Raw genomic sequence first — 27,645 nt, 5'->3', positions numbered from 1 at the left:
TAGGGCATCACCATTTAGATCACTGACTGCCATTGATCTGCACATGAAAGAAAAGGGCTAAAAGAGCTTTATAGAAGTTTTTAGTAAATATTTCCATCAATTTATTTTCTGTATTCCTTAAAAACAAAAATCACAAATTTAATACTAACGCTTTAAAATATATACCGAAAGAAAGCCAACTCATTCATGCTGAAAGTTGGTCTATGTTTTCTTTACTTCTGTTTGCCAAATGATCTTCAATAATTTCTGCAAAGAGATTCCTCTTCAACAGATTATATGCAAGAGGTAAAAGCTGGCCAGCAACTTTATGAAAATACTGAAAAATAAAAGAATATAACATTAAGTAGAGATATAGCAGATGCCCCAGTAAGTAGCAAAAAATACACTGAAAAAGCTCTTGTTTAACAAAGCATACTCTCCAAATCATTTTAACTACTTTCTAAATTGGTTAGGAACAGTGAATTCACACAGACACCTAGCACTCTGTTCAAAAGGCAGTCCTATAGTTCTAAAAGACTAATGGTACATCTTGAAGAAAATTCAGAAGAAAACTAAGTTAAAATTTTAAGCTTTCTTAATCCCTTAGATAAGGATCATCATCCTTTTTACTTTCCCCGAACTATGTGCTCAAATGCTTTTCCTTCTCTAGTGCTATCCCTACCGGGTAAGACTTTAATCATTATTTTCCTTGGTGTTTACTCTACGAAGCACTATGCTGAATCTGAGTTTTCAAATAATATTCCCCTTTATCTTCAAATTCTCTCTCCTCGACCCCACCCTGTAACCCTGCTCCATTGCTTAAGTCACTGCCTTGGGTTTATCAAGTGACTCAGACTACTGCTATTTTATTTATATATTTATACACACACACACACACACACACACACACACACACACACCATATATAAACACTATAAACCTCGCAATGCTTCTGTTGATGGCATTTAGCACTTACTAGATGCTCAGTACAGTGCTAAACCTTTTCATATGTTGTTTAGTACTCAAACCATTTTTAAGTAAGTTGATGTTCACATATTTTGGCAAGCCCAGCATTATTCTGATTGGTCAATGACTGTTATTCTGGCTGTTAAACATTTTGATTATATTTACTGATAGCCATATCTAAGGTAGGCAGAGAAACACACTGATACGGTTTGGAGCAGAGTTCTCAAAACAGACTCTCCTGCCCAGTGGCATCAGCCTGACCTGGTTAACGGGTCCGAAATCCAAATTCATAAAACTCACCCCAGAACTCGATCAAAACTGGGAGGGTGGGCAGTGTCGGGGTAAGTACACCAATCTGTGTTTGATCAGCCCTCCACACGGCTGTGCTACATGCTGGAGTTAGCCACTGGTTTCGTCTTGGTGCCCACACTAGTCTCAAGAGGAGCAGTTTTACCAACACCCAGGAGCATGTCAAATATAGTCTCAGGCCTCTCCCCAGATGCACTGAAACAGTCTGCATTTTAACATTATCTCCAGGAGATCTGTATGCACTTTACAGTTTGGGAATTACTGATTTAGACACTAACTCCGGAACCAGACTGCCTGCAAACTTGAGCAAGACGGTTTACCTCTTTATGGCTGGTAGGTGACATCATAGGTTAAATGAGAAAGGAGTGTGTGTCTGTGTGTGTGTGCACGTGTGCAGACATTTTATAGCTAAGAGAGACAGGTACAATGGTGTTCCTGAGCTATAAAATGCCAAACCACACAGCTACTAAGTGGGGAAGATGGGACTTAAAACCAAACAGTTTAGCTCCAGAAACATGCTACAGACACTACATCTCGAGGCAACTACAGCGAATAAGCACTGATTTAACTGTTAGGTAGATCTTTCCTATTTAATAAGCAAAGGTCATGACCAAAAAACAAAACAAAACAAAAAACCCCAAATCCTATGTTTTAAGTAATTTCATTGAAAGCCTATTTTAAGATACAGTGGCCCCCCACCTTATTCACAAGGGATAAGTTTCAGGACCCCCAGTAGATGCCTAAAACCACAAACAGTATCCTCTGTATGCTATGTTTTCCTATATGATAAAGTTTAACTTCTAAATTAGGCACAATAAGAGATTAACAAGTAATAAGATAGCTTCAGTACAGTCTTAGTGTTCTACATGAATGTGGTGGTTTTCCAAATACTGTCCAACCTTTCTGAGGATGATATGACCTGACAAAATGCGTACATAGTAGGATGAAGTGAGGTGAGTGACGTAGGCACTGTCCTACAGTGTTAGGCTACTACTGCCCTCCTGACAGTATCTCAGAAGGAGGATCTGCTTCTGGCCCATGGCTGATAACAGGTAACTAAAACCATAGGAAGGGAAGTCATGGTTAAGCCAGGTCGGAGGCTAGGGACTATTGTAGTATTTATTTTTCATCTAGGAATTCAAGCATAGAACAAATACCCCCACCACAACAGAAGACCAAACAGAGCCCTATGACAGGTATGTGTACACAGCCACACACATAACTAAAGGACATATAGCTGTATAATATGTCTAATAAGTAAATTCACTTTAATGGAAACCTGAAGGCAAATAATCTTGGTTATTCACCTCTGGCAGAATATAAGATTAATTTCAAATAAACATCTTCAGACAGATGCTTACCAAAAAGTTCCTTTTGGGAAAAAAAAATTCATTTGAACACACAAGATGACTTTATATCCTGCCCATGCTAGTGGGGACATAAATGTGCATGCTGTAGTATGCCTGTATGTGGAGTGTGGTAGGGAAGAGAGATTCAGTGATGGTTAGGAAGTAAGAGTTTTTTTTTTTTTTACTCACGTGTGAGCCATAACAAAAGAGATCCATTCCCAGCTCAAGCCCCATACCATAATCACATTCATCATTAGCAAACTGCACAAAAGTCATCATTTCCTGAATGGGAGCAAAAGCTTTTAATCTGTCCTCATCACTTGGTGCCTCAACAATTGTCTTGCAAATTCTCTTGAGGTCGGCTGTAAGAAACCAAGGATACAAAAAGATGATCCACACCCATCAACAAAGATAAAAAGATACTAAGCTGGATTTTTCTTCAACAATTTCTACTAGTACAACAAATGCCACCTTGGGTGGCACTACTAAATGACAACTTTATAATTTAAGAAAAATGGCTTAACAAAAAAGATTTATATATTAGCGAAGTGTGACTATTTTACTATGGATCTAGTTGCAATCATGATTATACATAAACTTTTGAAGATTTTTAGTAGGCTAGTCTGCAGATCAGCAAACTGTGGCCAAACCTGACCCACCCTCTGTTTTTAACTGCCCTCACACTAAAAATGTCTTTCCATTTTAACCAGTTGGAAAAAAGAAACTATGGTAACAGAGACCATATATATGTAGGCCACCTCTGGGCTAGACCATATTAAAAGCTGGATTTAAAAAAGAGAACAAAACCAAAACAGGCCATAAGGTTTATTATTTATTGTCCTGTCCTACCTGTCCTACTAAAAACATACGTATACAGAAAAAGACAATATAAGAAATAAGAAGTCATTGCTGAATTAAACCTTTACCGAAGTGTGGGCACAGCAAAAGAGTAATTTGAGGTAAGAACACAGAAAAAACTTCTAAACTCTAAATTTAAAAAGTCAGTGGTTTAACATTTTTGTTTTGGCTTTCAACACTTTTTTCCCCACTACTTTCTGGATATTGGTGTGCATCAGATCTCAGGATGTGTATGAAGGTACTTAACATTAATCAGACTTCATCATACCTCCTTTTTGACCAATACTTTCCTCAGGATAAACCAATAATTTTAAAAAAATGGATATTATTCAAACCAACCAACAAAAATGTATTTTTTTTTAAAGCTTTTTATTTATTTGACAGATCACAAGTAGGCAGAGAGGCAGGCACAGAGAGGGGGAAGCAGGCTCACCTCCTAGCAGAAAGTCTGATGAGGGGCCCAATCCCAGGACCCTGGGATTATGACCTGAGCCAAAGGCAAAGGCTTTAACCCACTGAGCCACCCAGGCGCCCCGAAAAATGCACTTCTAAACCAAGTGGCTGCTATCTTGGGGGGAGGTTAAGATTCATTAAAATATTAACAAGTTACACCTAAGAATGATACATAATTTTAAGTTTTATGTATAAGGCACAATACTCTATTGATACTAACTACAGTTACGTAAGATGATCAAGAGTGGTAAAGAAATACCAGGGCTTTTAAGCTCCGAATTTGAATATATTTGATTCGGCTGTGACAACCACAAATAATACAAACTCTATGTGAAGTCACAAAACGTTACTTTGTTCGTTTTCTCACCTTTGGTAGATAAGTATACCATTGAACAAATTAACACGTATCACCTATGTTCCTGACTCTAAATAGTTGTGACACATTTATTGGTTTGAAACTTTTTAAAAGACTCTATACAAACTTCATAAGCTTCCTTTCCTTTTCTTTAGAAAAAAATCAGTGCCAATCATTTCAAGGAAACATATCTGGCCTCCATCAAAACCTTAAGGATAGAAAATGGGTTCCTTCCTGACCCCAAAGAAGATGTAACTAATCTATTGAGACCCTTAGAATCTTTCTCACCACAGTGCTCCAGGCAGCCCCTACAACTCACTTAGAGCTGGCATGGAATTAAAGACCTACTTGTCTTCTGTTAGCAAGTAATTTAAAGTTTATCACTTTCTGATGTCTTCTACTTTCACTCCAGGCAAATCATATATGGACTACAAAAGAATAAGCAAGTTACAATTGCTAAGCTATACTAAACAGAGAAGAAAATATTCAGCTCACCAACAGTATGAGGGAAAAAATCTGTTCTTCCACCAATAAAAAATTCCACAAAAATTCATGTAACAGAAGCCCAAACTTAATATCTAAATGAGACCTTAAATTAACCACTCAAAAATGCTACCTTAAGTGTTACTATTCAAAACAATGATTTAGAAGTTTCAACACTTGGTTCTTATTTTATCCTTCTACTACCAACAACTGGAAGACTTAAGCTAAGCCATAGTGATTGTGCCAAAGTTAAAGTTGGGCAACTAGCTAAGATAAGCTATTATTCTTTGGTTAGTGGTAAGCACACTAGTCAGAAAGACCTAAATTTAAGATCTAGTTTCCACCTGAAAATGGGAATAAGACCTACTTTAAAGAGTGGGGTGAGGATTATTGTGTGTGTGTGTGTGTGTGTGTGTGTGTGTATGTGTGTGTGTGTATATATATAATTTGATAAAAATCTATTATGACATAAATTTCTCAGTAAAAGGCATCTTATTTGCAAGGTTAGAATGTTACGTTTAAGCAGTTTCAAAGGGAAAACTGGTTACGAACAATCTACATTGTGATTTGCTGAACACTGCTGCACATTAATAAAAACTGCCAATCAACTGTAGTTCCTGGCAAACAACACTAGGCAAAAGCAAGATGATACCAGGTCCTTAACTTTATGGCTTGCTGCCTTCTCAAACAAAAATAATTAAACCACAGAAGGATCTAATGTCTAGAATGTTAGCAAAAAGTAGAGATAAATTGTGATTTTGGATATAAAAATACAGAACCACAACCAGGGTAGGGTAATAAGGTTTACTCCAGGGTATTGCAATTTAATACCTACTACCCCTGAAGTTTTAGTGACTCTTAGATCCACTACAAAGGTTCTCAGACTTTCCCAAATAAGACAGTAATTCTGCTTTATAAAGCTCTGAGTGCACCAGCACACAGGTAGGCAGAAGGTTGGAGTATAAGCAGAAAGACTGAACAGAAAATAGCAAGAGCCTATACTCACTCCTTCCCCATTAGAGACTGATTTATCTCTGACTTCAGAAAGGAGATATAGGACAGATTTGCCTGTCCAAAGAAAATGTAGGCTTCCTATATAATTAAGGTTTTTTTCTTCTGTAGCTATATTAAATATATGAAACTAATTTTAAGATATTTAATTCAACCCATCATATCCGAATAGTAGCACTTCAACATATGATCAATATTAAAAATTTTAAGTGTCAGTTTTTAAAGTTCAATGAATTAAAATGGCAAATTCAGCTCAATTGCACTAGCCACATATGAAGCACTCTGTAGCCATGTGTGGCTACTGGCTACCATATTGTATAGCTCAGTCATATTTTCCCCATGGAATTCCTCTAAAGAGGTAAGGGTACAGCAAAAATAATTACACATGAATAGCTGTGATTTAAGACACCAATCTCGGCTGGAGACTGCACAACAAAGTTTGAGAACAGCTGCTTTAGAAAACTGGTTAAAAATACAGATCTCTAGGTCCCAACCCCAGAGACTATCAATCAAAGCTGACTAGTTCTGTTCTGAAAAAATGGATAGCCAATATTACATGTTTGGGCAGGACTACTTGGTTCTTGAGCAAGTGCTTTTATTTCCTCCTAAATTTTATCCTCCTTGGAAAAGGATAATATATAAGGGAATGCCAAAAGGGATGTTCAAAGAAAGAAGGAAATGGAGGAGAGGGGAAAGAGTTGAGAATTGATTTTCCTCCCTTTTTTCAAAATATCAGTAATTAGATTTATATATACAGTCCATTTTCAGAGTTTTTGTTACTTATAAACGAAGCAGTTCAGGATCTTGGGCTTCTGAAAGCTAAAGAATCTTACACACAGATGAAAAACTTTTCACAAAGGACTATAAAACCACACACTATTTCAGTAATTATTTAGTAAATTGACTATAATGTCAAATGTCTGAAACAGTTCAAAAAAAGTAACCCAGGCAATAGGCTAAAATTCTTTAAACTCTTAAAATTAACCACCGTATTTTGAGCCCTATTAGGTAAGCACTGTGCTAAAACCTTACATACTCTTTACACTCCAAACATCCCTATATATGAATAGTATTCACCATTATTAACCATTTTAGAGATGAAAAAGACAAAGTTTAGTGGGGTTAAGTAATTTGCTTATGGTTACACAGCTATAAACCTAGTTTTAATTCAGGCCCGACTGACCCTAAAACTTGAGCTTGCTCTTTATCCATAATACTGATTGTCCCACAAAAAGCATACTTACGTTCTTCTCAGTACAAGGAAAACCTTACCACACACATATGCATTAAGAAATACATTACCATCTGTTTCAGGGAGCTCTCTGTACCCAACATCATTTTTATCTACTGGGACAACCAAGCCTGCACCATGAAAGGTCTTTGTCACGACCTAAATAAAAAACATAAAACCATTGGTAAACAGACAAAATAGACATGGCACATCGATATAAACAATGACAAACTCTCAACACGTCTGTCAAAATGTAACCTTTAATGACATTCATTTTGGAGTCCACCGCTGAAGTTTATTATTATTCCTTCAAAATCAGCAAAAGTTAAGCACATGAAGAAATGGGTTTTACTAACTGCACTCAGAAGACTGCACCCTGATTTGGGAGGAAAGAATGCCAATGCATCCTATTATAAGAGGCAAGCCAGTATGTAAGTTTCTGTTAGGTCACTATACTTTCTGTATTTTCTGGGTAGGAAGCATAAGGAACTAAACCTAAAAGATCAAGGAATAGTTTCTGTTAGCAGGAAAACAGAATTCCTCTTGTGCATCTCGCCAACTTTAGGGCCCCCATTTTTACCTAAAAAATTCAGGCTTGTTTTTGCAAACTTCCCCAAAATAGGGCAGTTTTCAGTTTTGTGCTGCCCTTTACAGAAGCAAAATAACATAACCAGTGATCTTTTAGAAAGTGGTAATCTTCAAAGACAAGAACAGGCCCAACCACAAGGACCACCATAACCCTCCAGTCTACATTCTTTTCATGCACAAGTGGTATTATTATTTGGTCCTTCCTTAACAAAACAACTACTTTGAATATTACACTTACTTGTGCAGCCAGTGAAAACTGCCAAGACAGAAGGACCCAAGCCCCAAAGTCTTCTCACCTAAGTCTCTAGATCTTAAAATCTATTTCATTCAGATGCCCCAATCTTTTGCTTCTTTCATTCTTTCTTAAGTAAAAGAAGGGACAGATTATTCAAAATAAGTTCTCAGACAACAACTTGCCATTTGCAAAAAAAAAAAAAAAAAAAGGTCACTGTTGTATCTTACTCTTTATACCAAAATAATTTGCAGTTGGATGTCAGGATTAAATATAAAAATAAAACCAATGAAACTTCTAGAAGGCAAACACTTTTAATAATTTTAAAGTGGAGAAGGAAAAGACAGACCTGACTACATAAAATTTGATCAAAAATCAAGAGCAAAAGATACTGATAAAAATATCTGTAATATATACAATAATAAAAATTAAGATTAATGTCTTTAAACTATAGAAGAGTCTTACAAGGAAAAAACATCCAACTTAAAACATAAGTAAGAAAAGGTGAATTCTAACCCTGACAGAAAAATGGCCAAACCTCAGGCAGTTCACCAAAAAAATACAAACGGCCAGTAGATAAGTGAAAAATATTTAATGTCCTTTATAATCAAAGAAATACTAAGTAAAACAATGACATATCATTTTATATCTATGCAAATGGAAAAGAGCAAAAGGGACTGCTAATACCTAACAATGGCAAGGGTATGGGGAGAACAGGCACTGGTACATTGCTTCTACACTGGGAACATACACTAGCTTCACTCATACAGGGGAGTTCTGCAAACGAAGAAAATAAACTCCACAAAATGAAAAACCAGCAAAGAAAAACTGTTGTTTTTCTTTAAATCTAAATCTTGAAATCACTCTGGACCTGGCAATACTACATCTGGTAATTTCTTCCAAGGAGATAATCAAGTAAGTGTGCAAAGAAAGGTATAGAAGGTTATACATGGCAGGATTTGTCTTTATTTGTGAAAAGTTTAAAGCAACCTAAGCTATGAACATCAGCACACTGCTCTGCAGCCATTCTGAAATTTATGAGGTGGGTCTTTAATTTAGCAATACAAAATGATAATCTTAATCACAAGCATAAAAAAGCAGGTCATAAAACAGTATTGATAATGACAGAAAAAGCAAACATCTATATAGTTACTGGCCTATCTTCTCTTCCACTCAGGCTGACACACAACAAAACCATGGGAGGTATATATTTCCATATTTTTTACAGATGACTAACTGCACTAATTTTCCATAAAGAGGTAGCAATTATTAGCAAAGTACCAAAATCCTAATTTTATTATGAAAAGGGTTACAAATTCACCCTGTGCAAGAGTGGGCAATATTCTAAAGCACCAAAGGATGGAACAATGGAAGGATGTACCTTCATTTTATAGCAATATTAAACCAGTTTTTATTTTTAAAAATGAAATCTAGGTATAAAAAAAGGTAAAGTAGCTTTTGGCCAATCAGTAAGATGGAGTGGAAAAAAAGCTAAATATCAAAGATGTAAATTTAGGTGTCAGGTCACTTATGATTTTAAGCAAGGAACAAAGTCTCTGTAAACCTTGATTTACTGATTATGACACAGGATAATTCCTCCTTTGTTTGCGGACTTGTTGTAGAGATTGAATGAGGTAACTCATAAGGGTTTGGCATTCCAAAGAACCACAAGGTATCATCAGTATAAAAACAATTGTTTCTCATGTATTATATAGTGCACTATTACACTAGAATGGATATACTACTATCCTACATAAGAACAAAGTCACTAATTCACATATATGAATGGAACTGAATTTTTCAGAACTAGAAAAATATGAATTAAATGAATATCTGACAATATAAGAACAAACATCCTTTTTAATGGAAAAGGAAGAAAAAGCAAAATCAGCAACTAATTGTCTTTGGGAGGATAAGATCATGGTTGTCTTTTAAGTTCTTTTTTTCTCCCTTTATGTTCCTACCAGTTAATTTCGTGGACAGAAAAAATATATACTTAAAAAAACAACAACAACAAACGCACAGGGAAGGGAGCCAGGACAAATATACCTATGAAATTTAAACTCCAATGTCATCTTATAATTATGGGGAAGGATTAAGGAAATCTCATCTGAAATAAATTATAATTGATGGTAAAAAATAAGGTTCTGATGAAAGAATTTTCTATCAGTTATTTTGTCTACATAAGTACAGGTTTTAGTCAAGATAAGTTAGGAATACATAAGTATAAGGCAAGAAATGCTCATTAGGTGGGAGAGGCTCCCTATGGAAACTAGGAAGGTAAATGGCCACGTAACATCTTTAAGTAATTTAAAAATGTCCCACTGCAGTGGCTTTCGTTCAAATGCAGTTTTAGAAATTATTTCTGGCCTCTAAGATTAAAGGAACACTTGCCGAGACTGCAGTTTAGTGACTATGACTTATGTGACTATCATGCCTGCTGCTGAAGTAGGATTTTCAATAACCAAATTCACTAAACTACTTAGTTACCAGTGTTAGTTTATCCAGGAATAACCAGTACTTAATTTCCCTAGAACTTTCAGATGAACCTGTCACAGCAGATAATGGTGTGAAACTGGAGTGCCCTCATTCCCCCGTGAGAAATCTCCTTCCTCACCAGAGGTTATAAGAACAAAATCCTATAGAATTCTCATTTACCCCAAAGCAGAATTCTTCCATGTTTTCTGTTAACTTCTTCTCAAAAATTTAAGTGAAAAACCAAAAGGATCCAAGACCCAGAAGTCTTTCCTGTTTACAAAACTCTCCACTCACAATGCAAGTGTTAGGAGAGATGCAAAAGGAAATGGTAATAGAATCAATATGGGAAAAGGAGACAGGACTGCTTAGACACACATCTGCTGCAGAAAATGAGCAAATCTCAACACATATTGTCCTCCGAAAGGAAACTACCTTTGAAGCCCTTAACTGAAGCACTCTAAGGCATACCTTCACAAAACTACTCTCCCAAAACACCTTGAGCGAAATCAATGATCCTTAGCTATTAAAGAAGAAATGCAGGTAAATACTATGCACAAAGCTGCTTTCACTCAGTTCTATGAGATGTGTAACTGGTCAAACAAGATGAAGAGAAAGGGAAGTCCTGGCATGAGCTAGCAACCAGAGCAGAACCATCTGCTCGTGCCTCGGTCTGTCTAACAACTGATGAGAGTCACCCAAACCGTACCCTGGTGCCACCCTTCTAGCAATCCAGGGGACGGACAGCCCTGGAGCGAGCCCCCGAGGGGTGACATCTAGTTCTCCTCGGGATGGGGCAGAAGGAAGGATAAGGTGTACGTGGGAAGGAATCAAGAGAGAAAAACATCCTACTGAGTAGCAAAACAGTCTGAGACTAACAGATTTAAACCGTACTTTCTTATCTCTCTGTTTCATCTTCATGGTTCTCTGTTCCAGTGAGTACCCAAGTTCTCTGGCTGCTTCTGTGAGTTTTTCATCTATGTTTTTCAAGAGACTAGTTTTCTTTTTATCTGTTACTTCCTTAAGCTTTTTCATCAGAAATAATCTGAAAAAGAAGTAAAAGCCCTCATTATTATGTAGGCTCCTGTACTAAGGACACAGGACACTAAGGGAGTATATTATAGACATCAAATTCCATGCAAGAGAAAGACTGCAGAATAATTACCAGCAGTTGTCTCAGAACCCTTAACAAACTTCTTCAAACAAGAGAAAAGCAATTATCAATAAAAAAAAAAACTACCAGTCACAGAAACAGCAAACATGATTCAAGTCTGCATTCTGTAATGTCTTCAATTAAGACATAAAAGGTATTTTAAAAGCTGAGATTCAAACCAATTTTAAATCATATCACTGGACATTAACATATGGCATACTGCTTTGGAGAAGTGTGGCATAACAGAGAAAAATAGTATGCAGATAACAAAAAGGGGTTTAAAAGAGCCAGAGGATACTTAAAATACTTAAGATCAGCAGATTTTTTTCAAATGTTATCTACAAATTTGTGTTAAGATAAATTTAGAAACTGTAAAGGGAAATCGAAGCTATTTTAAAAGCTTATACATAAGCACAATCCAAAATAATTTTATTTATTTAATTTTTTAGACAGAGCGAGCAGGGGCAGAGGGAGAGGATGAGGAGGGGCAGAGGGAGAAAGAGAATCGTGAGCAGGTTTCATGCCCAATGCAGAGGTTGTCACGGGGCTCATCTTATGACACTGAGATCATGACCCAACCGTAATCAAGACTTGGATGCTTAACCAACTGAGGCACCCCTGAAATAATTTTCAAGTACGTGAATAGTACAATACATTAATGTCAGTTACAGAAATAACTTCTTGTTTTATTACAAGCAGGTTAATAAGACTTTTCCAGCAGAGCAGAAGGTCAAGTGTAAAATGGAGAGTTAGAAGCAGCACTCCATTGGACACAGACCTAATCCCCTTCCTCTATATCCACTTCTATACTCCCAGGAGGAAACTTGCCTCTATTCACTACTAGCATTTGATAGTTTGCTATAGGGTGGGCACTGTAATGAGATTAAACATTTAGAGTGGGTGCTACTCGAATCCTCATTTTACAAATAAGGGAACTGAGGCACACAGGATAATCATCTTATGCAATTCATAGACTTAGTATGAGTAGATTAAAATACACAGAAGCCAAGACCACCAAAATCATTGTCTTCATTACATAAATCATTACAAAATCATTGTCTACAGTACATATATTACACCTAACGTTACCTTCAATCTTGACCAGCTACATATAAAGAGAATGTATTTACATTAACCATAAAAAGCAAACTAATCATGTCAGGCCTAGGTGAATCAATCTTTATAGTCTTCCTCACCCTGTCTGGGTGCATCTAGGCAGACCTTCAAGTACTCTGTGCCACTTGTTTTCATATTTCCATGCACATACTATTCCCTTACGTAGAACACCCTTCTTTCCATTCTTTGTAGTAAGTTCTTATACATTTGTCAAGGTCTAGGTAAAATATTCTCTCTATGAAGACTTCCCACTATTTAAAGCACTTAGTGGCTGTCTTCCTGTAATTATTGCATTATTATGACTATTTCTGTATCAGTTTATTAAGCTTTGCTCTCTTGGCTTCAAGCCTAATCTCCAATACTCCTCTGCTTTGTGATGCTTAAAGTTGAAATATGCAAGCTGAAACAACCACCATGACCATTTTATACTCTGTTACATTAAATCTGCTGGGATATACTTTGAAACTTGAATGAATCCTTCAGTGGTCATTTGGAAATTACTGGCTCAGTAAGTTATGCAGATCTTAGAAATACTGAAATTTTTCATTTTATCAAATTTTTTCCATAGATACTGAAGATGATGCAAACAAATGGAAAGACAGCCCATGCTCATGGATTGGAAGAATACTGTTAAAATGTCCATACTACCCAAAGCAATCTACAGATTTAATGCAATCCCTATCTAAATACCAAGAGCATTTTTCACAGAACTAGAACAATCCTAAAATACAGAAGCACAAATGATCACAGATAGCCAAAGGAGACTTGAAAAAGAAAAAGAAAGCTGGAGGTTATGACACTTCCAGATTTTAATTTATACTAAACTAGTAATCAAAATAGTATGGTACTGCCATAAGAATAGACACAGATCAGTGGAACAGAATAGAAAGTCCAGAAATAGACCCAAAAATGTATGGTCAATTAGATCTTCAACAAAGAAGGCAAGAATATGCAGTGGGAAAAAGTCCTTCAACAAATGGTGCTGGGAAAACTGAATAGCTATATGCAAAGAATGAAGCTAATGGGACCACTTCCTTATATCAAACAGAAAAATAAACTCAGAATGGCTTATGGACCTATATGTGAGACCTCAAACCATAAAATTCCTAGAAAAGAGCACAGGTAATAACTTTCCTGACATCGGCTATAACAAGAGCTTTCCAAAAAGGTCTCCTGAGGCAAGGGGGAGAAAAGCAAAAATGAACTACTGGGACTACATCAAAATGAAAAGCTTCAGCACAGGAAACAACCAACAAAACTAAAAGACAACTTATTGAATGAGACAAGATATTTGCAAATGATCTATCTAATAAAGGGTTGGTACCTAAAATAGAACTTCTACAACTCAACATCCAAATCACAAATAATCCAATTAAAAAATAAGCAGAAGACATGAACAGACCTTTCTCAAAAGACGACACACAGATGGTCAACAGACAAATGAAAAGATGCTCAGCATCATTCATCAAGGAAATGCAAATCAAAATCTACGAGGGGTACCTGCCTGGCTCAGTCAGAAGGGCATGTGACTCTTGATCTGGAGTTGTGAGTTTGAGCCCCATCCTGGGTAGAGAGATTACATACATACATACATACCTACAATGAGGTACCACCTCATACCAATCAGAATGGCTAAAATCAACAACACAAGAAACAACAAGTGTTGGTGGGGATGTGGATAAACAGGAACCCTCATGCACTATTTGGGAGAATGCACACTGGTGCAGCCACTGTGGAAAGCAGCGTGAAGCGTCCTCAAAAAACTAAAAACAGGGGCGCTTCGGTGGCTCAATGGGTTAAGCCTCTGCCTTCGGCTCAGGTCATGATCTCAGGGTCCTGGGATCGAGCCCCACATCAGACTCTCTGCTCAGCAGGGAGCCTGTGTCCCCACCACCCTCTGCCTGCCTCTCTGCCTACTTGTGATCTGTCAAATAAATAAATAAAATCTTTAAAATAAATGATCAGGGGCGCCTGGGTGGCTTAGTGGGTTAAAGCCTCTGCCTTCGGCTCAGGTCATGATCTCAGGGTCTTGGGATCAAGCCCCACATTGGGTTCTCTGCTCAGTGGGGAGCCTGCTTCCTCCTCTCTCTCTCTCTGCCTGCTTCTCTGCTTACTTGTGATCTCTCTCTGTCAAATAAATAAAAATCTTTAAAAAATGACCAATAGACACATGAAAATATGCTCCATATCACTCAGCATCAGGGAAATACAAATCAAAACCACAATGAGATACCATCTCACAGCAGTCAGAATGGTTAAAATTAACAAGTCAGGAAACGATGAGAATGAGGGGAGAAAAGGAACCCTCCTATACTGCTGGTGGGAATGCAAGCTGGTGCAGCCACTCTGGAACAGTATGGAGGTTCCTCAAAAAGTTGAAAATAGAACTAACCTATGACTCAGCAATTGCACTACTGGGTATTTACCTCAAAGATGCAAATGTAGTGAAAACAAAGGGGCACCTGCACCCCAATATTTATAGCAACAATGTCCGCAATAGCCAAACTACAGAAAGAACCCAGATGTCTATCGATAGATGAATGGATAAAGAAGATGTGGTGTACACACACATATACACATGTACATACAAACAATGGAATAGTATGTGGCCATCAAAAAATGAAATCTTGCCATTTCCAATGAGATAGATGGAACTAGAGGCTCAAAAAAAAAAAAAAAAGATTTTATTAATTTATTTGAGAGGGAGAAAGAGATAGTGAGAGAGAGGGGGGAGAGAAAGTGCACACAAGCAGGGGGAGGGAGAAGCAGACTCCCTGCTGAGCAGGAAGCCCAACATGGGGCTTGATCTCAGGACTCTGGGATCATGACCTAAGCCAAAAGCAGACACTTTTTTTTTTTTTTTTAAGAGAGACAGTGAGAAAGAGCATGAGCGAGGAGAAGGTCTGAGGGAGAAGCAGACTCCCCATGGAGCTGGGCGCCTGATGCGGGACTCCATCCCGGGACTCCGGGATCATGATCTGAGCCGAAGGCAGTCGTCCAACCGAGCCACCCAGGTGTCCCATCCAAAGGCAGACACTTAACTGACTGGGCCACCCAGGCGCCCCTGGAACCAGAGGGTATTATGCTAAGAAAATAAGTCAATCAGAGAAAGACAATTATCACATAATCTCACTAATGTGTAATTTAAGAAACAAAAGAGAGGATCATAGGGAAAGAGAGGAAAAAATGAAATAAGATGAAACCAGAGTGGGAGATGAACCACAAGAGACTCTTAATTATGGCAAACAAACTGAGAGCTGCTGGAGGGGAGGGGGACGGAGGGATGGGGAAACTGGGTGATGGACATTAAGGAGGGCCTGTGATGTAACGAGAACTGGATGTTCTGTAAGACTGATGAATCACTGACCTCTACCTCTGAAACCAATAATACATTATATGTTAATTTAAAAAATTATGAGTGCATATTATTAATAACTTTATTATAATCAATGGAATTTTATAAAACAAAAATAATCAAGAAAATGAAGTTTTACAAAAAGTATTTAGGGGCACCTGGGTGGCTCAGTGCGTTAAGCCTGTCTTTGGCTCCGGTCACAATCCCGGGGTCCTGGAATCGAGCCCCACATCAGGCTCTCTGCTCAGCAGGGAGCCTGCTTCCCCCACCCTACTCATGATTTCTCTCTCTGTCAAATAAATAAATAAAATCTTTAGAAAAAAGTACTCAGAACTTATGTTTGAAAAATCATTTTCTACAGTAATAAATTCATATTACCCAAGACAGCAAGGTAGGGTAGCAGAAAATGTGGGGGCCAGCAGGCAAAAGGAAAAAAGATTATTTAACAAGTTGACCCATGTACTGGCCCCATTTATTCTTTTACTATGTACCAAATGTTTTACATTGTATTTGGGTTTGCACAAGGTAAGCATTCAATAAATGAATGTTTACTCATTTCAAATGTTCACTTAAACTTAATTAAAACTATAGAAGTATAATTTTGGGCTACATTTATTTATTTATTTATTAAGATTTTAGTTATTTATTTGACAGACAGAGATCACAAGTAGGCAGAGAGGCAGGCAGAGAGAGAGGAAGGGAAGCAGGATCCCTGCTGAGCAGAGAGCCGGACTCAGGGCTCGATCCCAGGAACCTGGGATCATGACCTGAGCCAAAGGCAGAGGCTCAACCCACCGAGCCACCTAGGTGCCCTGGGCTACATTTAGATATACTCATAAGATGTATTTTAAAAAGATATTCCTGAGTCCTACTCTAGATGTACTGAAGTGGCATCTCTAGAAGTAAGACCTGCAGAGCTCAAGGTAAAGTACTTTTAACCAGTAACTCATGAGGTTCTGATATATAGGTCTGAAACCATTAACTAAATAGCAGTTATCAAAGAATGGTCTGGGGACCCTGAAACCTTGCAGATCTGTGAGGTCAAAACTATTGCTACAATTATTTTAGAGGGAAAATAATGTGAAGAGAAAAAATTATTCTTAATTTTGTGATCCAAAGGTAAGTATTTTATAGATTGTATGAAAATGGAATCACCCCATGTTACTCTTTTTTTGACCTCTTCACATAATGTATTAAACATCTTTCCAAATCAACAAATCAATAACCTGGTATTATAGTGTCCTGATATTCCATATTTATTTACCTAATTTTCCCTATTGCTGGATAGAGGTGTTTTCTCCAGTTTTTTTTTTATATACATATATATTATATACACATATCTGTATACCTGTCCAAAATTTTTTACATAAATAGCTAGGGGCGCCTGGGTGGCTCAGTTGATTAAGCCACTAAGTCTTGATTTTGGCTCAGGTCATGATCTCAGGGTTGTGGGATCAGGCCCCGAATCAGGATCCGTGCTCAGCATGGAGTCTGCTTGTCCTCTCCCTCTGCTCCTCCCTGACTTGTGCTCTCTCCCCCTCTCTCTCTCAAATAAGTAAACAAACAAACAAAATCTTAAAAAAGAGAGAAACAGCTAGCTAGAAATGGAATTGCTAACTTAGGGGTATAAATGTTTACTGAGCTCAGTACCTGGCAATGTTAATTATTTGTCAAAAAATCTTTTTTTTTTTTTTTTAAGATTTTGTTTATTTATCTGACACAGAGAGAGCACAAGCAGGGGAAGCAGCAGCAGAGGGAGAGGAAGAAGTAGGCTCCCCATGGAGCAGGGGGCCTGACTCGGGGCTCTATCCCAGGACCCCGAGATCATGACCTGAGGCTAAGGCAGATGGTTAACTGAGTCCAGGCACTCCTTTCTTTGACCATTATTAAATTTTGCACAAAGAGAACTAGTTTCTCTGGGCATAAAAGTAAATTGTTTATTACAAGTGGTTTTCCTTAAAAAGACAAATGGTCTTCCTTACAAAGGGTCCTTCCTTAAAAAGATCTTCCTTATTCAGGTTGATACAAAAATATGCTAAGTGCTCTGATTAGTTCACTTAAGTAAACAAGGAAATAACATTAGGTACTCAAATACTTCCTGGTCTTCACCTAAATTATAAGTTAATCACCAATTTTTTTTTTCTTTCTGCTAAAAAAGTGAAACAAAACAGAACAAAAACCCAGAACAGTCTTAGATTATGTTAGACAACCACTCTATCTTTCTTTTTTAAAAAGATTTTTAGTAAGACTAACAGACTAATGAAAAATTAGGCATTTTTCCATATCTAAGTATTTGTAGAGTGAATAAATTATTTATGGAGCATCTATGAAAGGGCAGGTGCATGGGGAAAAGTCTCTCTGCCCTCAGAGAACTTGTATGTTAGTTAATGCAAGAGACAGAAATTACGCAAGTAAACAACTATAGTTTCTAATAAAGAGACCACCAATTTAAACTGAATAAATCTAAATAGCCTAAAAGAATATATAAATAAGAAGAAACATTTTATAAAAAACTCAGAGGCATCAGGAGATAAAAAACAACTTTTTTTGGACATCTACCAAACAACTCCTCTTTTAGATACATCAGTAGGTATGTAGCAGTCTAGACGGAGCACTGGCTTAGTTTAAATTCTATTCACTGCAAATTTGCACCATTAAGTCATAGAGAATACAAGACTTTTAAAAATAGGGGATTAGGGGTGCCTGGTGACTCAGTCGCTAAGCCTCTGCCTTCAGCTCAGGTCACGATGCCAGGGTCCTGGGATCAAGCCCCACACCAGGCTGCCTGCTCCATGGGAAGCCTACTTCTCCCTCTCCCACTTCCCCCTGCTTGTGTTCCCTCTCTCACTGTGTCTCTGTCAAATAAATAAAAATTTTTAAAATAAATAAATAGGGAATTAAAAGAGGTCACAGAAAACATGATCTACTAATGTTTACATTGACAAAGATGGCTTTCTTCATTTTATTTCAATGTGAATTGCCCAGCTGCAGGGAGATGGTTTCAAATCACGTCTATGGCTAGTAGAGTGTGAACCAGCTCACAAGGCTCCATTCTGAATCCCTTTCACATTAGAGCTGCTCCATCTCTCAGACTACTCTTTAGCTCAAGCTCCACGTGGGACTTAGCTTTTCTCAAACAGAAACAACTCCCTGGAAACTGAAAGGCAGGAAGAAGTACTAGGTGGAGAGGGTGTCTGTTTCTACCAGTGAGTCCAGTTAGAGGCCTCTGATGCTCTATTTAACAGGTGCAGCTGCGATGTCAGTGCCTGATCCTTAGCTTCCATCATGGCTGAGACACAGAGGCAGGGCATCCCTTTTACTACCACAGGTTAAGTCAAAGACGATGTGGTCCTAGGGCCACTGATGAGCGGATCCTGATTGCCCCAGCTTTTTGATGATGGCAGAGTGAGCCAGTGCTGCCACACAACTGGCACTCCCTGAGACTCATCTCCACTGGCCCTTCCAAGAATTTCAGGAGCACCTGACTTTTTTTTTTTAAATTCTCAGATGGTCAACATATAGTGTTATGTTAGTTTCAGGTGCACAATATATTGAGTGATTCAACAATTTATAAGCATCTGCTTTCACCGTATTAAATCTTGGTCAGAACTGTACACAATGGGTTCTTATAATAGACTCTTAATGATGGTATTTAAAATGTCTAAAATATCTTTTGGTTTTGCTATGGGACTAATGAAGTCAAGATTAAGTAATATTTTCCCTAAATAAAATAATTAGTTATAAAAGAGGTTTTTTTTGGTGAAAAGTAGCAGAAGTGTGGATAAGAATACTGCAAGTCATGGAAATGATCTTTAGAAATGTAAAATTTTAGTTACCTCAATGTCTCTCAGTGGTGGACTGATATAGTAGTACAAAAACTGCAAACAAATATTATAAATAGGAGGGAGATTGAAATATTTTCTTACTTGACTGCGGCAAACACATTATCTCCATTTTGAACAATAGTACAGTTTTTCTTTGCTTCATTTGTACCAACATATACAGGAAGTTCATCAGGAGAATCCCTGTTTAAGCAAAAGAGATTAAAAATTTAGCTGCCCATGATTTATCAGGCAAGTAGAATTTCAGGCCTATAGACAACAATTTATGTATGCAGGTTTTTAAGAAACTGGAACAAATTTGCCAGGTTCCTAGGAGACTTAGAGTTTAAGTTTCTTAGGAATATCTACAACAAATCTTACTTATAGAAGAAATCCTAAAATTAAAATTCTTAGTCCTAGTTACCTATATACCTAAATACAAAGAAAGGGGTAATAAGGCCTGTCAAAAGGAGGGAAAATTATACGCAATCCTCTCTACCCGTTTTATAGTCTATGAAAAAAAAGGTGGGAAAAACAAAAAGAAACAGGATTGTAAAATGTGAGAGGTGAAAGGATAAAATTTACACACACGCGCGACACCGAATCCTTTTATTTTACAATCAAGGAAACACTGGAGAGACAAAAGGACTCAGCCAAGGTCCTAGTAAGTTAATGGCAAAGCAAAAAGCAGAATTCATATAACTCAATCCTCAGCCCTGTGTGCATTCTGTAGTACCACAATCCTTTTCTTTTTTTTTTTAAGATTTCATTTATTTGAGAGAGGGAGAGAACATGAGAGGGGAGAAGGTCAGAGAGTAGTAGACTCCCAGCTGAGCAGGGAGCCCAATGTGGGGCTTGATTCCGGGACTCTGGAATCATGACCTACACCAAAGACAGTTGCTTAACCAACTGAGTCACCCAGGCACCCCACAATCCTTTTCAATAGGCATGTTTCTTCTACTTCATCTATTACCCTACAGTTAATCTTTAAATAACAGCATCTCTACTGGTATAAGTGGACAAGGTATTTTATCTCTCAAGCTACTTCTACTTCTTAACATTCCAAGCACTTGCATGTATATCCATCTAATCCTTTTTTTTTTTTTCTTTTTGGTGAGAGAGAGCAAGCAGAAGCAAGGGGAGCGGCAGGGAGAAGGAGAAGCAGACTCTCTGCTGAGCAGGGAGTCCGATGCGGGACTTGATCCATCCTGGGATCATGATCTGACCCGAAGGCTGATGTTTAACCAACTGAGCCACGCAGGCAACCCCCATTTAATCTTCATATTCCTACTAGGTAGATATAATTATTATCCTCATTTTTTTTTTTTTAAAGATTTATTTATTTATTTGACAGAGAGAGATTACAAGTAGGCAGAGAGGCAGGCAGAGAGAGAGAGGAGGAAGCAGGCTCCCTGCTGAGCAGAGAGCCCGATGCGGGACTCGATCCCAGGACCCTGAGATCATGACCTGAGCCGAAGGCAGCGGCTTAACCCACTGAGCCACCCAGGCGCCCTATTATCCTCATTTTTACAAGAGGAAACTGAGTCACAGAAAGTCACAATGACTAAAGGTGACTGGCACATAGTCTTTCAGATAATAGAACCAGTCTGACTCCAAAGCACATTCTTAATTCTTATGGCCCCTAGAAGCATATGGCTAATTTAAGTCATGGCAATTCTCTAAATTATCTTCCTTGGGCTAAAAGAGTGCTCCTAAACCCAAAAAGTAAAGAAAATTTATAACCACAAAGGTATCAGCAGTGAGGTTAAACCTAAAGAGTTCACTCATCCTAGGGTAGGTTAGAATGGCAGTATCAAGAACACCAGAAGCCTATGTATCCACCAATCAGAGGGAAATATGTTCTCCATCTTGGGTGAGTCCAGCGAATGCCTATTTATACTCATTAGAAGGCCCTGTAGCTGCATTTTAGAGAAGAAAAGATTCTTTACCTGAAATACCCCATGTGGAATTGAGTTTTATTATCTCCAATAACGATGGTCTGGAACTCAGGAGGATCATAGTAAAATCTCCAGTGAAGGTTAAAATTCAGGCTTGATGATTTTTTCTTCATTTTATGTTTTCCGGCAAGGATATCATAAGGACCCACTAATCGAAGTCCAAGGCTTGTGGAAAGTGAATCTATAAATTTAAGTTTATGTAGACAATAACTTTCTGAAGGCAGATAGGAAATCATGTCTTTTATTTGTAAACTACATCTAAGCAATTTTCTTAAAAACAAAAAACACAAAACTTCCAAGCTTCAGTTACATTTGAAGACATTAGTTATAAATACTCAATGAAAAATCAGAGGAATGAAAATGTGGCACTTACACTTAAGATTTTCTCTTAAATTTACCACTGATTACATTTCAAACATACTGCTGTTTCTTATTTTGGCCAAAGCAAAAACGGTTTTGTATTCTCATGGGCATTTTAGAGCTTAGAACACTTACCTTATCTCATTACTATGTTGTTGTTAGCCTCAAATATTTGTAGCACACCCATATTAGGGGAGAGACAAGATAGACAGTAAGTGAATGTGCACTAAGGAGGGTAAACAGTTAATGTATTTAATGAAAACATTTCCATTCCCTTCCCTCTACCTCAGCTAACTGTCACTCTCAATTCCTTTGTCTCTGGCTAACCCTAACCCTAGATGATTCCATCTTCTTTCTCCCTCCACAGATCACAAAGGGAGATTGCTAAATAAAACTAGAATTATGGAATGTAAACTTCAAACATATGTGCTCAAAATATGCTTTTACAGCATCAGGTGGGTCCTTGTTGCTTCTTCAAGAGAGAATAAGCACTCCAGGCAGGACCTGGATATGTAAGAAGATAGGGATGGAGAGAGGAAGAAAATTCTGACGAGGCAACATGAATAAAAGCCTAAAAACAGCTTATTTAAAAGGGGGAAAAATAGTTCAGCTTAGCTGGAGCTTAAGATAGCATACACTAATTTTCAAAGCAACAAAAACACTAAAATCACCCATCTCGTTAGCCTATAGAGATAACGAGGTTATTAGTCTGGTATACAATAACAATGTTTTCCTGCCTGTATGACTATATATAGAGTTATTTCAAAGGAAACCATGCTGTTTTGTGGTGTTTTTATTGTTTTCCATTCTTTCTGCACTCAAATTTTCTGATTATTTTTCCATGCTATTAAATATTTTTTCATAATTTTTAATGGCTGCACAATAGTCCACTGACAGACATTTACTGCTTGTTATTTTTTAACTCTTCTAAACAGTGCTTCAGTGAATATCTTTACTAATATATGACTTTTTGGTTTGTTTTTTGTTTTAAGTAGGCTCCACACCCAGTGTGGGGCCAACAGGGGGCCTGGGAACTGATGACCCTGAGACCAAGACCTGAGCCAAAATCAAAAGCTGGATGCTTAACCAACTGAGCCACCCCAGCACCCCTTTGCTAATACATGTTTGTGCAGTTATGAATATTTTTAGACAAGTTGCTGCATGGTTTAAGTGTTCTGCTATATGCCAAAATTCACCGTTATCTACTAATCCACATTTCCATCAGTAGCATATGGAAGTACTTCTCTCCCATCTGTGAAAACATGTAAAAAGTAATTTTGTCACAACCATTATCAATTCTTTGTGCATCCTTTCAGAGATAGCATAGGGACACATAAGGTACATAAGAATATGTGTGTCCTTGACTTTTTAAAAAATACAAATGGTAGCACTCTATACACATTTTTTTTCTCACTTGAAATATTTTAGGCACCATACCTTATCATTACCTAAAATCCACCTTGCTCTTTTAAAACTATGAATATCCACTGATAGATGTGTTAATGATGGGCTTTAGACCATTTCCCATTTTAGTTTCAATAAATATCACTAAACATGATTTTTAGTTCACCTAATCCTGAAGTTCCTAGAACTAGAACTGCTAAGTCATACTAAAATTCCTGCAACGTATCAAAGCACTTGTTTTCTTTCAAACCCTCATCAAAGTGCACTGTGGAATTATTTACCTTTGCCAGTGTAACAGGAGATAGTCACATATTATCACAGCATTATTTTATATCTCTCTTAGAAACATGTTTGAGAAAGTTCCTTTTCTGTGAACTTAGATCCTTGGTGCAGTTTCCTACTGTCTTTTCCACTGGTAGAAGCAGGAGAATGATTCTGGAGCAACTCACCAGCTGGGTTTTCAGGATCAAGTTCTTCACAGAACTTCCAGAAGTGATAGAAGTCTTCAGGTAGGGAAAGCTTATAATGATTTTCTATTTCTTTCCGAAGGTCACTGGAGACCTCAGCTTCACAGGATTTACTTTTCTTCACATCAACTGTTTTTTCACACTGAAAATCAGCATACAAAACTTTGTTTCTCCAAAAGTAACAATATTGCTCATTTTTGTTCACCCAGCTCTGAAAAACATGTTTTCCTTTCAACTCTACAAATGGTATTTCTGAACAGAATTTAGGGATTCTTTTGGGCAAAGGAAAACAGTATAATATATCGCGATCAAGAAGGATGCACACAGCAAGTCTTTAAATATATTTTTCTAAGATAATGGAAACAGAAAAGAAAAAATATTAAAGAAAAAGTAAAGGGCAGGAAGAATAAGAAATAGGAAGGTTTTGCCTTCTTTGGGTAAATTGGTCATTATGCTTTTTGTTTAAATAGATTCAATGATCACACCAGAAGCCAATTGTCAGAAATAACTGGATAATAGTGGATTTACCAGCTAAAACTATTATTTCAGAAAAAGCCTTTTAATGTCAGAACTATGTTATAAAACTCAATCTCTAATATCTCTGCAATATGTTCATTGCATAAGTACACTAGGTTTTATAATGCCTATTTGATAAATGTCTGTAAAGATAAAATGCTGATGGACGTGTGGGTGGCTCAGTCAGTTAAACAACTGCCTTTGGCTTGGGTCATGATCCCATCCTAGAATGGAGTCCTAAATGGGGCTCCCTGCTCAGCAGGGGGGGTCTGCTTCTTCCTTTCCTGTTCCTTCTCCCTATCCCTCTTGCTCTAAAAGAAATAAATAAATAAAACCTTAAAAAAAAAAAAGATAAAATTCTGAGTTAGAGGTTACATATCTTTAGTTTTGTAAGTAGCAAAGTTCCTCTTTCTAGGAACCTAGATCCTTTCTTTTTGGACTAAATTCCTTTCTTTTTATTCTTCCTTTCCACCTCTATTAGTGCTTCTCAACAGGAGTGATTTTGCCTTCCAGGGGCACATGTAATGTCAGAACTTTTTAGCTCTTACAGATTTAGTAGGAAAGGGGGCTGACATTTAGTAGAGGCCAGGGACACTGCTAAGCATTCTGCAATGCACAGGGTTAGCTCCCTGAACAAACACTTAAATGGGCCCAAAATGTCCAGTGTGACGCTGAAAAATTTTTAGATATTTCTCATTCATATTTATATTCTTCCATTCTCCCAGTAAGCTCAAGTTTACTGATGCTACTTTATGTATCAAAGTCTACACAATATATTTATGATTTAGATGACATACAAGAATGTTCTTGATAGCTCTCTTTCTAAGAGCAGAAAAGAGAACAAATGAAAATGCCTACTGACAAGAGGATAAAAAGTTACAGGATTTCAAACAATGGGATATTCCTCTTAGTGAAAAGGAAAACAGCCACACACAACAATACAGATCAGTCTTAATATAATGTTGAATGAAGGAAAAAAGTCCTTGAAGTTTATATGCAGCACAATAGCCTTCTTAAATTCAAAAACAAAAAATAAATACTGTTTGTGATAAGGCTATAAAAAGAAGGCAAGGGAAAACATGAGGATGGTAGCTACATAAATGGAGGTGACAGAAAGTTAGGCAAAAAAGATAGTGAGCAACACTTGTAGAGCTAGTGTCAGGGTTTCAGTTCTGGGGTAGGGCAATGGGTTCACAGGTGTTTCTTATATTATTAAATAAGGTGAAAGAGGACCATGCATTGACAAATAACAGTTTACTGTGCCAAGGATTTTAATGTGTCTGAGGTCATAAAAAAATTAAACAAAAAGGCTGTTGAAATATGGATCCAAAAATGCATGCTGATAATAATTAATAGTAAAAATGGTAAGTAATAAACAATACTAAATAATACTTATTATGCACTTACCATGTGCCAGGTCACTGTTCTAAGCACTTTCTGTGAATTAACTCATAACCCTCTTAAGAGTTAGATACTATTATCCACATTTTACAATGAGAAAACTTAAGTAACTTTCCTAAGTCCCTAACCCATAAGTGGAGCAGTAAAACCCAGGTGGGCTGGCTCCAAAGCACAGATTTATCCACTTTATGCTGCTTCTCCAGTTACATACAGAACAGCAGGAACGTATCAAATGCTGACCTATTCTCCTTTGTTTTTACAGCAGTCTTTGGTTAGGCTTTCAAAGACTCGTTCAAACCTAAGATGTTAGAAAAGCCTTATACTACCTTGCTGAAAGGCAGTTTTTCCTAATGGTTAGGCTGCCTGGGTTGACTCTTGACCTTCCTGCTTTCCAGCTGTCACCTTAGGGAAGTTACTTAACCTGTGCCTTATTTTCTCATCTACAAAAAGGGCATGTAGTACCTGTATCACAGGATTGTTAGGAAGAATAAGTAGTTTGTAAAAATACACAGAACAGTCGTAGCACATAATATTTAAGCACTAGCTATTACTGTTAGCTGTGGTCTCTATAGACTCATTTTCATCTCTGATATTTTATTTCTAATACTATCACTCAGTCAAAGCAGTTTATACCACCTTCAATTGGAAATAAAGATTTTTTTCAGCTTTGTTTTAACTCACACATGATTTCAGCATCCTCAAATCCCCAGTAACTAGAATTTAGGGCACCTGTCCCCTTCAGAGGCTACACTCATCCTTCAGTCTTTATCTAGAAAGCATGACCTAATATAAGCAATGCCCAGAACTAAGGTCCTCTAGCAGATAATTAAGCTAACACTGTCCTGCTCTACCAGTTTAGAATACAGAGTAATTCTGAAAACTGTCCTTATCACAAGGGCACTTTTCTCCTGCCTGCCTCTCTTAAGAGTACAGCAGTATTTGCAGAACTTCTGAAATCGTATAAAAGTATGAGAATGTGCAAATACTTTATGCCCCCCATCATTGCCTTTACGATCAGGGCCCTCTTTCCCATCTCTGAGTGCAGGCCCAACTCCGCTGTACCCAAACATCCTCTACATTTATTTCCATTTCTTATCCCTTCTCTTTTCTTCCTTCAAGGGTCATGTGCAACTTGAATTGCCCTTAAAAGATTTCCTTAGCAACCCCCTGGGACTTAGATCCTACTTCAGTGTTTCCACAGCACTTTTGCAACAACAGCGTTACAATGCCAAACAAAACATTCGCAGTAAAATATATATTTACTGTGCCCAGCTTCCGCAGGCTGGGGGCTGTACATGGGGCAGTGGCGGCACCAAGCATCTAGAAACCGCGGCGCCCGGCACAGTGCCTGGCGTACAACCGGTTTCTAATCAATTTGTTGCTGGTTGAACCAATAAACCATTGGTTGTCATAATCGGCTTCCCCAGGAACCCCACCAGAAGAAGGGCAGAAAATGAAAATTTCAAAGTTCTTTGCTCCAAACCCTAGCATAGCAGAAAACAGCGCCCTGCGCAGACCGCCGTTCCTGCACACACAGCAGCGACCCAGTGACTACTGGATAAGTGCAACGTGCTGTCCCTTGCTGCCTTATCACCCAAACGGCCTTGAGGATCCCACACATCCTCTGTTAGCGGTACCTGCTGCCCCTCCCCGCCGGGCCTGCGTTTCCCGCCACCGCCGGCCATTCTGTAGCTGCAGCGCCAGCAGAATCCCGGGTCCCGCCGTTGCTTCCGATAGCCGCCGACTGCTTCCGGTTCAAGAGACTCCCGTCTGGAATCCTGCGCAGCGGCGGCCGTGCAAGTAGA

At 37.9% G+C, this 27,645-nt stretch overlaps 1 protein-coding gene across 1 annotated transcript; it reads right to left on the bottom strand.

The window, feature by feature from the left end:
- Positions 1-44: 44 nt before the first annotated feature.
- Positions 45-27,622, bottom strand: LOC132000293 (histone PARylation factor 1). The gene is made up of 8 exons (XM_059374086.1): positions 27,478-27,622; positions 23,906-24,065; positions 21,684-21,873; positions 19,840-19,938; positions 11,184-11,334; positions 7,066-7,153; positions 2,793-2,965; positions 45-316 (listed from the first exon to the last, which is right to left on the bottom strand). The coding sequence occupies exons 1-8, from the start codon at positions 27,523-27,525 to the stop codon at positions 185-187; spliced, it is 1,041 nt and encodes a 346-aa protein (XP_059230069.1). The 5' UTR covers positions 27,526-27,622; the 3' UTR covers positions 45-184.
- Between the last annotated feature and the right edge of the window lie 23 nt (positions 27,623-27,645).

Source organism: Mustela nigripes, chromosome 1 (genome assembly GCF_022355385.1).
Source record: "Mustela nigripes isolate SB6536 chromosome 1, MUSNIG.SB6536, whole genome shotgun sequence".
NCBI classification, from domain to species: Eukaryota; Metazoa; Chordata; class Mammalia; order Carnivora; family Mustelidae; genus Mustela; species Mustela nigripes.
The sequence above is the reverse complement of the archived record's forward strand: the minus strand, read 5'-3'. Positions and strand labels throughout refer to the sequence as shown.